General features: G+C 37.3%; 2 protein-coding genes across 4 annotated transcripts in view; one reads left to right on the top strand and one right to left on the bottom strand.

Moving 5' to 3' along the window:
• The window catches only part of LOC109104885 (beta-1,4-galactosyltransferase 3-like), a 34,970-nt gene extending 32,198 nt beyond the window's left edge, over positions 1-2,772 (top strand). For both annotated transcript variants that reach the window (XM_042773011.1, XM_042773012.1), the window contains exons 5-7: positions 157-279; positions 1,859-1,963; positions 2,342-2,772. In XM_042773011.1, coding sequence (XP_042628945.1) covers positions 157-279; positions 1,859-1,963; positions 2,342-2,507 — 394 coding nt within the window. In that variant the 3' untranslated portion in view covers positions 2,508-2,772. The remainder of the gene's footprint in view (positions 1-156; positions 280-1,858; positions 1,964-2,341) is intronic.
• Positions 2,773-6,249: 3,477 nt separating this feature from the next.
• Positions 6,250-11,896, bottom strand: mtdhb (metadherin b). 2 transcript variants are annotated; one of them, XM_042773009.1, is made up of 13 exons: positions 11,404-11,896; positions 10,692-10,781; positions 10,514-10,598; positions 10,105-10,311; positions 9,954-10,007; positions 9,708-9,878; positions 9,082-9,141; positions 8,821-8,883; positions 8,611-8,732; positions 8,061-8,171; positions 7,907-8,005; positions 7,721-7,829; positions 6,250-7,100 (listed from the first exon to the last, which is right to left on the bottom strand). In XM_042773009.1, exons 1-13 carry the CDS (start codon positions 11,731-11,733, stop codon positions 7,030-7,032), a joined length of 1,572 nt encoding a protein of 523 aa, XP_042628943.1. In that variant the 5' UTR covers positions 11,734-11,896; the 3' UTR covers positions 6,250-7,029. The 2 variants fall into 2 exon arrangements, with proteins under 2 accessions (XP_042628943.1, XP_042628944.1); XM_042773010.1 differs by having other exon boundaries at positions 7,907-7,990; positions 11,404-11,895.
• Between the last annotated feature and the right edge of the window lie 582 nt (positions 11,897-12,478).

The following is a 12,478-nucleotide window of genomic DNA, read 5'->3' as shown; positions in this document are numbered from 1 at the left end:
AACAAAAAGGTAAAATCTGTAACAAAAACAAACTCATGTAACAATAAAATGCTTATAGGTGCAAAAAACAATATTCCACTGAGCTAAAGTGATTTAAAAGTATGAATTACTTTACATTTATATTGTTGTGCATTTCTCCTGCTTGTTATCAATCAGGTTGCCTTATAAGATGTATTTTGGAGGAGTATCGGCTGTGACCCCTGTTCAGTACCTCAAAATGAATGGCTTCCCAAACAATTACTGGGGCTGGGGTGGTGAGGACGATGACATTGGTGTCCGGTGAGTGAGCGTGGGGAACCTTGTGTTTATTTGCTTTGGAGGGGCTGAGTGTGTGCACAGATTTATGTATGTGTGTGTGTGTGTGTGTGTGTGTGTAGATCATTGGAGAGGTCTGTGTGGGAGGAGATCTGTCTCTGTGACACAGCTGGCCATGAACCACCTGTCTTTTCTAGCTTCTCTAGTTCAAAGCTAGTGTCACATCTGACAGTGTTACTGTCTGCTTTATAGAGGTGGATTGTGCAGTCTGATGTTTGCTAAAATTATAGCTGAGTCATGGCTCTCAAGCTAGGCCACATGCAAAGGATCGAATAAAATGTACTGTATAGTTATGCTGTACAATTAAAATGAATTGAAATACAAAGAAATTCATATAGGTGATATTTTTAACATGAGAAGCAAAATTTGCCAAAGACTTGAAATGTTTGCTTGACAAAGCCTTTTTAAAAAGTTAAAAAATAATTTGTATTTAGCTTGTTTACATTTGTGACCCAGGACCACAAAACCAGTCTTAAGTAGGGATTTTTTTAAATTGAGATTTATACATCATCTGAAAGCCGAATAAATAAGCTTTCCATTGATGTATGGTTTATTAGGACCGGACAAGATTTGGCCGAGATACAACTATTTGAAATTATTGATTATTGGGTTACAAATAAATTAAAAAATTTGTGAGGTTTGTCTTTGAAATTGTCCAAATGAATTCTTAGCAATGCATATTACTAATCAAAAATTAAGTTTTGATATATTTACAGTAGGAAATTTACAAAATATCTTTACTTAATATCCTAATGATTTTTGACATAAAAGAAAAATCGATCATTTTGACCCATACAATGTTTTTTGGGCTATTGCTAAAAATATACCCCAGCGACTTTCTGTTCAAATGTTTGAAATCTGTAAGATTTTTTTTATATTTTTGAAAGAAGTCTCTTATGTTCATCAAAAACACAGTAGTATTGTTAAACGATATTTAATTTTAAATGAGTTTTCTATTTCAATATGTTTTAAAATGTAATTTATTCCTGTGATGGTTAAGCTGAATTTTCAGCAGGCTTTACTCCAGTCTTCAGTGTCACATGATCCTTCAGAAATAATTTTAATATGTGAATTTGGTGCTCAAGAAACATTTCTTATCAATAATCAAGGTTGAAAACAGTTTTGCTTCTGATATTTTTGTGGGAAATGGGATATGTCTTCACTTTTGATCATTTTAATGCTTCCTTGCTGAATAAGCATATTCATTTCTTTCAAAAGGAAAAAAAAATCTTACCCCAAACTTTTGAATGTTAGTGTATTTTATCACATTTACTAATTTAACTTTTGTGGACCAGAGTGAAAGAGCGCCTCACTTCCTAGAATGCATTACTTGTGCTGAATTTTTTAGAATGTGATGTAGAGGAATTCACTGAATTTCATTCAGATTGAAACTGCAATGCAGCTTCCTGTGAGGCATGGCCAATTCAGTTAAACTGACACTTATGAATTGAAAGGGAACCAGTTCCTCAAATTTATTCCCAACCCAATCCTGAGTCACCTTCTGCTTTTTTGTAACACTGTCTAACTTCCTTCATCTTCTCAGGGTCTCACTTGGAGGAATGCTAATCAGTCGTCCGTCTCTAAAAGTGGGCCGATATAAGATGATCAAACACAAGCACGACAAAGGCAATGAAGTGAATCCCAAAAGGTAGAATCACCTGACAACCATCTGATAAATGGACAACAATATTTACAAGCTTTTATTGTGGATTTTGTTGTTTAATATTCTAATTGTCATTCTAAATGTGCGATCATATAAGCAGAATTTAGTGGGCAGAAATGGTCCATTGTCTCATTTTGTAAAATCACTTACAAACCAAGCAGCTTTATGTTGGGAAACACAACAAATCTTGAAACATTTTGCAAAATTCCCAGTTGTGTGGATTCCTATTAAAATGACTGCATTTCGACTGTGGAAATTCACAGAACAGTGTTACATATGACTGCACCTTTACACATTTGGTTTTTGACATGATAGCATCATCTCCTAGAACTTCCTCTGTTCAAACTGTTTCCTCTCATGCAGGTTTAACATGTTGGCCAAGACCCGGCATACGTGGAAACAAGACGGTATGAATACGGTGGAGTATGAGATCGTATCCCGGGATTACCAGCCTCTTTACACCAACATCACGGTCAACATTGGCACCGAGGCAGGCCTGCACCCGCCTAAAAAAAAAGCTGCTTCTTAGCTGACTCCCAGCATTCTTGTGGATCCCAGAGGCACAAGTCTTAGCGCCAGTGCCACACTGCCTGCAGACCACTTCACCCACATGCACATGGCCAGAGAGTTCATGGGACATCATGCCTTTACTGCACCACAGACCTTCTGTTTTCCTCTATAATAGCGGTGCCATCTAGTGATCCCATGATTCTCTGTCCTTTCTCTCTCTTTTTCTCCAAAGTTTGACATTCTGATCCTGTGCTCACTGGTTCACTTTATAAGTCAGGATGCTGCAGAATTTGTCTTTTTTATCTGTTTTTCTGAATAGTTAGGATTGACGTGTTTCCTGACAGACAGACTCTTGATGTATCCTCTGTGCTCTTGGGCACCATTGAAAAACCTCTGTTGCCTTAGAATCGAGCTGCATTCTCTTCTTACATTTCTCTCATGATGACTAAAGCATAGCTTCGGCCGCCTGAGGTTGATGTGTCGCACTGGGTCAGGCCGACTCTTTAGGAGGGGTAAAATTTGTTTTCTGCCACGCGAGGGAAAAAGTGAAAGCAGGCAACCAAATACATAAGCAACGTTGTTTTCTGCACTGCTCTGTGAGTCTTGTGCATTTCCTGTTCAGTAAATTAGTAATTTTGATTATGTACTGTATTGCTATCCAGGTGGGTGGAGTGATATTTTGTTAAATATCTTCCATTTCGAGTAACTCAGTCAGAACTGGCCTCTTTGGTAGTAATAACCACTCTACATATACTGATGTTCTCTTTTTTTTCCTTTTTTTATTTTCATAATTGCCTTTGGTTATCTTAGTAATAATATTGGCTTTTCTAATCAATGCGCTGCATCTCATGTTCACGAATTACTCAACACATTGTATTTTATCTGCATGATTTTTTTTTTCTGGTTGTGTGCGGTTTGCTTTGGATTAGGCAATAGGCTTGTTGAATGTAGCTGTATTTCTCCTTTTTGTCAGAGAATGTCATATCAGTGAAGAGCGCATTGTGTCCATTTCAATGTCTTGGTGAAAAGTGTATACTTCGGAAGTCCTTATGTCTTTGTCCCATATTCCCATTTGAGTCCAACATTTGATTATTCAAAGATATTTCCTAGAAATGCACTTACCTTGTTATGCAAGCTTTTTAAAAAGACCTTCAGCCTCATAAAAACACAAGCATAAACTGTTTGTAAAAACTATTTTTAAGTAAATTGTCCCATTAAATAAAATGAGCTAAGAACATCTGTAAAAGAATTTTTGCATTGATTCTAATACGCTTAACGTTCGTAAAACCATTTTTACATAGTAGCTTTGAATCAAATGTGCTACATTTGTAAAATCAATCTTATGTTAATTGTTGCATGAAGTTAAATTAAATGCTAATGTTCGTAAAACCATTTTTAGATGAATTGTTGTTTTTAAATTGAATGCTCTAATATTTGTAAAATCATTCTTGTGTTAATTGGAAGTAATGATTTAAATGCGCAATCAATAGTAAACCATACTCTTGTAGGGTGCTGCATTAAATTAAATGCGCTATTGCTCACAAACCATTCTTAAATGTTTGCATTGCAGTAATTGCGCGAACATCCATAAACGTGAGCTGTTGCTTTCAGTTAAATGCGCTAATATTTGTAAAACCATTCTTGCATATATTGGTGTAATGGATCAAAATCATTAATGTAAATTGCTGCATTAAATTAATGCTCTACTGTTCATAAAACATTCTTGAGAAAATTGTTGCATTGTCAAACGTGTTAATATTTGTAAAACCGTTCTAACATACATTAACGTTTAATTGTATACGCTAGCGATTATAAAACTATTCCATTCAGTGCAACCATTTGCATTGGAATGGTTACGAACAATTTACACATTGTTTGTTTTGCTTGTTCATGAATGAGACCTATTATTGGTAGAGTCTGAAAAAAAAGGTAAATTCCTTTCATATTTAAAAATGCATTCTTGAATTTGGAGAAATATCAGTTCTGAAAATTAGACTGAATCATGGCCCCCACTGGGTAATGTTAACCTTGTATTTGCCATGCCTTGTTCCTGTCTAACTTCTAAAGGTCTTCTACATTGTTCAGTCTCATGGTGAAAGAACTCTCTGACAGTCCAGTCACCAGATACACGGATGATTCAGACGGATCTGTGCACGTGTGAATACGTGAATCTCAAGTACGCATTTATGATAATGAGAGAACTCGATCATACATTGTTTTTCGAATGCTGCTGTTCTGTGTGAATGTGAAAGGTGGAGGTATTGCTCCCCTCTTTACTTGTATGCTGTTGGTAGCATTTAAAATTTATATATGGTGTTGGGTCATTGAAGCAAGTCATTGAATGTCATTGAGGCAGAGATACCAAAAAAATATTTTTTTTTTCTTAATTATGAAAGGTTAAGGTGGTCGTTAATGGTCAGGTTAATTAAATCTGTCCTTTACGTAAGTCTGTTGGCTCACAGAGAATATCACCTGTAATGACTAAACATTTTTGAATGATTTTGGGATGTAAAGGTTGACTCGAGATGTTTATTCTTCACATTGAGAATTTATATTTGATAGCTATTCACATTGCCATCATTGAAGGTACTTAGAAAACTCTGTTGATCAGCTGTGAATGATATAGTTTGATATGTACAGATGACAGGCTGCACACTACTCAGGTGGGGTGATGGATTTGATCTTTCTTAATGTGCCTTATCTGGCGTCAGTAATCTGGTGTTCTTCAGTGGGCAGTGCTCTGAACACAGGGCAGTTGTTTCTCTTTAAGAAGTCTGCGCACTACTTAGCGGCCTTATGATGATTTAATAAAACAAATGTTTGTGTCTCTTGTCTTTTGTGTCTACATGTCTCTTGTGTTTTGTTACTGGTGTGTTTTTAGCGATTTGTGCAATTTTTATATGACCTGTTTTTTTCTTTTTTTTGTAATTCCAAACAGTTGCAGGATGGATTAAACTGCTGTTATAAAACTCTTTACAGCCCTTCAGAAATAAAATAACGTTACACCATGGTCGTGAGGGAAATTTAATTTAAGTTTAAGCATGTGTGATCTGATCTGGAGTCTTTGGAAAGGCTTCAGTAAACACTTGCTGTCATTGTTTGACAGCTTTTTTTTTTTAAAGGTTGCTAAACCTTAAGAGATTTGTCTTCCAAAATTTGTCAATTACAAATAACCTTTTCATTTCTGCAAGTTTGTGTATATATGATTACGTTTATATCAGCTTAATGTCATCTGCTTTTTAGATGTATCGGTCATTAGAAAACCCATATCGGTATACCTTTATAAATGTTTTGAAACGTTATTGTAAAGTGTAACCATTTAACAGTTACAAAGATCTAACAATTTTTCTAAAACATTTATTCCTCTCAAAGGAATAGTTCACCCGAAAATAAAAATTTGCTGAAAATTGACACTTTCAGGCCATTCAAAATCTAGATGAGTTTACAAAAATATAGCATAAGAAACATAGCTTCACATCATTTGCTCACCAATGGATCCTCTGAATTGAATGGGTGCCATCAGAATGAGGGTCCAACAGCTAATAAAAAACATCACCGTAATCCACAAGCAATCAACACGACTCCAGTCCATCAGTTAAAACCTTCTGAAGCAAAAAGCTGTGCTTTTGTAACAATCAAATCCATTGACATTTTTGACTTCAAACCATTGATTTGACTGAAATGCTGTACGAGTGCATAATCCATAATATTGCTCTCTCCGGTGAAAAAGTTGTCTGAATAATCAGAAAATGACACAGGTGTGCAAAGAATCTCTTTAATCTTTATTACTTGTTAAACATGACATATTAACCAATAAATACGAAAGAGGAAACGGCATGCAGCTGACAGATCGTTGCTGCTATCTTACACAACACAAGTTAAGGCATTGAATATTTCCTGACACTGCTGTACCTGGTGTAACAATGATCACAAAAACCCCAGCCGACATCACTACTACTTCACCAAAGCGTACGGTTAATAGGTTGTTTGTCTGTTAATATCTACTCATGCTCTCCAGCAGTAAGTCTCTCAGTGTTTGTTAGGGTTTTCACATATGGCTTGATCCACATATGCTTTTTCCTCCTACAAATTGGCTAAGTTAGTTCACTCTAATCCGCCTCAGTGTGTCATAAATTAAGTATGAGATAGCGCTCTCATGTAACAGCTCAATGATCTATAGGTTCCTGGTGGTTCCTGTGCGTATATCTTGATCAAGTGTCCTTGATACATCCCTAGTGCTTTGCGATGATCGCCAGGATCTTCTTACAAAAAATATTTTGCTGCAAATACAAATCATATCAAATTGACTGTAATTAGCAATTAACATACATAAAAAAGAGAAACTGTTCTGAATGAAGTGTCCCTTCATGTGACGTGTAACATTACAGTACTTTGTCTAAACATATCTAATGGGATGTAGACACTAGGATGGGATTCACAACACGGCGGATCTAAGGGTATTAAAAACACAAGTCACTCAGGAAGTATGAAATTCTGTACAACCCCAAGATTGCATATGTTGTCTCATCTCTTTTGTATCTTCATGTCTCTCTTCTAGCCTTCTTCTTTTTGACTGGTGGTTTCAAAGACTCCTTGCTGTCATCCGTTTTTTCTGGCAGAGAAAAGACAGAAACCTGAAATTTGTGTCTTCATTTTTTTCTTGTAGCCTTCTTCTTTTTGTGATGAGCAAGCACTGAACCCCCAACTGCTCCCCGGGTAAGACATTTGCCCAAACCTGAAATCAGGGTTTCTGCAGGTTTTATGATGGTGAATGTAAGACATTTTAAAGACCCTTTCAAGAGTGATGTTCAATATTATTTTTGTCTCGTTTTCCAGTACAAATGTCTGAAGATTATCGAGATACATTTACTTGAGATGCAAAATGGCATGGGATAAGAAGTCTTGTTTTCTGAGAAATGTATCAAAATGTGAGTGTATGATCAGAACAAGAACAAATCTGCTAATAGGGTCAGAAAAAAATCAACTTCATATCTTAATTTTAAATTTATTTTGTTATAGTTTTGTTTGGATATTTGTATTGGGATGTTAGGATATTTGACATTTTTGCAATGTATGCAGCATTTAATGCTGTGATGCCTTTATGAATTTAAGATGTTCTAATCCACTTTAACACCTTTTAAATGCATTAATTTGTGTAAGGGTGAATTAAGACCTGCAGAATCCCTGATGAATGATCTTACAAATTGAAGTCTATATGGTGGTTGAACGTACTTTGTGTCGGTCCAGGAGTGGATTTGTCAGTCGGCTCAGGTCCAGTCATTCTCTGTTGCGTCTGTACCGGAGCTGATGGTACAGCACGTGCCGTGTCGTCTAAACGTGGCTGTAAAAAAGTCGACACAAATTTAGGATCTCGTTTTATTGCTAATAGCCAAATGAATGTTGATAAACAGATCTCACCCCTGCTGTGGCAGCTGAGGCGTTTCCCGCTGCACTCTGTGCCAGTGTTGCGATGCTCGGCTCTCTCTCTGCCTTCACCTGCGGCTGAATGCATGTATTCTGCATTGGTTTGAAGTATCAGTTATTTGGAATTGACTTCGGGCAATATCCTCACCTGAGCAGAAGGTCCAGCATCCTCCACCTTCTTCTTCTTCTTTTTCTTCTTCTTAGCTCTACCGCTACCAGGGGCACCTGCTTCGTCCTTATCTTTCTCGTTATCAGACTCCTGTAGAATGGAAAGAAAGTTTTCATTCTTGGTCTGACTACTCAAAGGAATGAGAATCAAACGGAACTAAAAATCATAGTTCACCAAAAATGAAACTTCTGTCATCATTTACTCACCCTCGTGTTGTTCCAAACCTGTATGAATTGCTTTCAGCTGTTGAACAAAAAAGAAGATGGTCTGAAGAATGTGGGTGAGCAAACAGCTGACGGTAGCCATCGACTTCGATAGTATAGGGCGGGGAAAAAAACATGGAAGTCAATGGCTACCATTTGGTTTCCAACATTCTTCAAATTATCTTATTTTGTGTTCCACAGAAAAAAGTTAGATATACAGGTGAAAGATGACAATTTTCAATTTTGGGTGGACTATGCCACTATTTCAATGTTTTGCTTGTTCACAGTCCCTATGATGTCAGTTAATGGTCACATGACGGACTGACCTGTGCCACTTCAGGAACCGGTGGCTCCAGCGGCGCTGCGCTGACAGGGTGTTGCCCAATATAGTTCCCCCACTCCTCTGACGGAGCGTTCCAGTCACACGATACATCTGCAGATGTGCTGTCTGAGGAACACAACAGCAACTCGTAGTAAGTATGTGATTCTAAATTTGTGATTGAGAACAGGTTTTGGGCTTGTATAGATATTCTTACTTATTCCGGACCACTCATCATCCACTGGCACAGAAGGCTGAGCGCTCCAACTCAGGTCAGGCACTGCAAACACAGAGAGCTGCATGTGTTTCTCTTCAATGATCTACATTTTGGGGTGTTTAAACTGAGATGTGATAGAGCACAGTGATGACTGAACTGGTGAGTCTGAACATTATTAAGTGGTACAGAGAAACATTTCCTGACTGAATATGAGCAAATTTAACTTAGTTATGCATTCATTTCAATTCATGAATTAATTACCAGCAGTCAAGCCACTGAATGAAACTGAATTGTGAGGTCCATCCACAATAGTCCATGACCCTGTTTTACAAAAAACAAAAATGATTATATATAAATACTCCTATGCTCACCAAGACTGCATTTATTTGATCAAAAAATACAATAAAACCATTAATATTTTTAAGTATTATTACACATTTAAACGACTGTTTTTTGTTTTAATATATTTTAAAATGTAATTTATTCCTGTGATGGCTCTAGCAGTCATTACTCCAGTCACATGATCCTTCAGAAAGCATTCTAATATTCTTATGCTGCTTAGGGAACATTTCTTATTATAATCAATGGTGAAAACAGTTGTGCTGCTGTTTGCAATTTTTTCCCAAGAATCTTTGATGAATAAAAAGCTTAAAAAAAACAAAAAAAACAAAAACAAATGTTTTTACTGTCATTTTTGATTAATGCATATTTGCTGAATAAAAGTATTAATTATAAATTAATTAATTAATTAAAGTATTAAAAAAAAAAAAAACTTCCATCTCCTGCATGAGCACCAAGGCATACATTGGGCACGTGCCCCAACTAAAATATCATTTCAATATAAAAAACATAATAAGAGAAATAATAAAACTTTCTCAGGTTCATACCTTCCATATCTTGGGGCCAGACAGAGGGCTCACTAGTCTGACGCTCCGTAGGGACAGTCATGCTGGTCCAGCTCTCTGCCTGGACACTGGCCATCTGAGGAGGAAGCTGCAGGCCCTGATCACTCCAGCCAGAACCGTCAACAGCCAGCACTTCCTGCCAACACGGCGTCACTACAAGACCACAGAAGGCATGTTCAACATCAGTGCAGAAAATATGTCTGTTAACATTGAAAATGAACTGATTACCTTGAGGAACAACGGTGTCTCGTACAAAACTTGCTTCAATTTCAGGTGGGTCGACTAAAAAGGAGGGGGAAAAATAATTTTGATTCCCCTGTTATATCCACCTGTAATGTATCATAAACATGATAAACAGAGTAAACAGCTGTAAACATACCCTCCACTTCTCTTTGGACTGGAGGTGTAGAAACAGTGGTGCTGATGGAGGTTTCTGGTTCTTCTGGTGCGGTCTGGACCTCCTCCAGGGTACTAATGGCACTCGAAGCCGCGGTGGCTACTGGGCTGCCTGACCCATCACCTGGAGCCTTGTCCTTCCGCCGCTGCTGTCGTTTCTCACGGTTACTGACCTTGGTCTCCCAGGTACCTGACGGATACAGTTACCATGACAATCATGTTCTGACCACTGTATGCAAATAAACTGTGCTGAGTAAAAGATATTTATTAAGCAAATACTTTCTGTTGTGATAACAAAACACACACAAATATAATCTCTCTCTCTATACATAGATGTAAGCAAAATAAATTTCACAAAAAAAATCATGTGTTTCATATTAATCAAAACATACCTTCCTCTGGTTCTTTGCCATCAAGAGATGTAGAGGATTTTTTATCCTTTGCTGGAGGCTTTGCCTTTTTCTTATTCTTCTTTGTCTAGAACCATCAGGAAAATCAGGTTGAGTGAATAACAGTATTTTTGGGTGAACTATTCTTTTAAAACTACAGTAAATGTCAAAATAAATTAACCTTGTCAGTCTTCCCTTCTGGTAGTTCTTGAACATCCTCCACTTTGGCCTCTTCCTGTAATTCAACAGCAAGTCCGTTCCTCTGGGCTTTCTGTCAAACATTCAGAAAACGGATTACTTTTAAAATAAGTCTAATGGTTAGCGACGCATGTAAAAGTTACGAAATGTGTATGTAAATGCATGTTTTAAATAGAACTGGGATGCCTGAATGTCAACTGGTATTTCGATGGTGAACGAATCGGTGTTTTTTAAATGAATCTTTTAAGTGAGCGACGAGTTTGAAGCGCGTGACAGTTTTTCTGCATTTAAAGATTGACTACACCGCGAACCAATAGCATTCGATTGCGGCTTGTGAAACGCAATCTCATTGGTTGGACCAACTGAATAAACACGCCCTTCACTGAAGCAGTCGGCGTTTTGAACGAGACGGACAATCTTAAACAAACGTAACGTATCCTTCTAAGCTGTGTATGATGTTAAACGCTCTTTTTTGAGCTTTATATACACTCGTAGACACGAAATTGTCATAATTTTAATAATACGTTTCTTAATGAATCATTTGAGAAATGATTCAATGACTCGCTCACAGAACACCAAAGCGCTCGCTTTGTCTCCACCTACAGGCGTCGCGAGGCAACACGCAGTAAACGAATCTGTTGGTGAACCGATGCAAAAGAATCGAGTCACTGAGATGAATCGCCTCTAAAGCAAACCTTCTCCGCATTCTTCTTTCTGTTCCTTCTTCGGGGCTCATCAGCCTTCTTCGCCGTTTGCGGTGGACCTGTGTTGTCTGCGATGTCTCCTGTCTCTGAAAGTCTTTTTGATAAACCGCGACAGACCGAGACCCATAAAATCAAGATGAGAAGCAGACCCCCCCAGGCCGTTATAAGGAGCAGCCATGGGGCGCACAGATCAGGATTCAAGCCCAGGTCTATTCCCAGCTCAGACTTCAGATAGACGAGGCCGGTCGATAGGGTTTCTCTGACATATCCCGTTATCTGCTCCACATGCTGTGAAGCGATCTCTTGCCAACCCGGTGCCATTGCAACCTATCGTGCGGGCACCGGCATGCAACCATTCACAAAAACAACAGTTTGTGATAATTACACGGGAAAATACATGGGTACGCCAGCGTGTCACCGACCACGGCTGCTCTTGCTGCTTCTATTCTCACACTGGCTGAAGGTGCATGAACTGACTCGAAGACAAGCTCCCCTTATTGGACTGGAGAGCAATTGAGTTTACTTGCAACGTTAGATCAGTGATTCTCAACCAGGGATTAGCTATGTGTACCCCAGAGCAGGATTTCTAAACTTTTTTTATATTCCAGTGCCCCCCAAATATGACAAGGGAACACCTTCCTGAAAGGTGGCTATATATATATATATATATATATATATATATATATATATATATATATATATATATATATATATATATATATATAAAAATCTGAAAAATACTATTTTTATTAACTCAATGCTATAGTTTTTTCTACTCACTAGGAACATAACCAGATGTTTTTAAAACATGATTTCTGTCAAGTTTATAGAAAGCAGAATGAATTAGTAATGTTGAGTTATGTAGATGTTATTTTATTCATATATAACTATTTAGTTTCTATTTTCCACATTATTTTTTTCCATTGCCTGCTTTCTGTGAAAAATAAAAAATGTAGAAATGTATTACAAATTTTCTACAAAAAGCTTAAACTTTCAACAATCACTGATTGTGATTAATCTCATGATTTCTGAAAGCAGAATAAAATAGTAATGATGTCAAGAACAT

This window comes from Cyprinus carpio, chromosome A16 (genome assembly GCF_018340385.1).
Source record: "Cyprinus carpio isolate SPL01 chromosome A16, ASM1834038v1, whole genome shotgun sequence".
Classification (NCBI taxonomy): domain Eukaryota; kingdom Metazoa; phylum Chordata; class Actinopteri; order Cypriniformes; family Cyprinidae; genus Cyprinus; species Cyprinus carpio.
The sequence above is the reverse complement of the archived record's forward strand: the minus strand, read 5'-3'. Positions and strand labels throughout refer to the sequence as shown.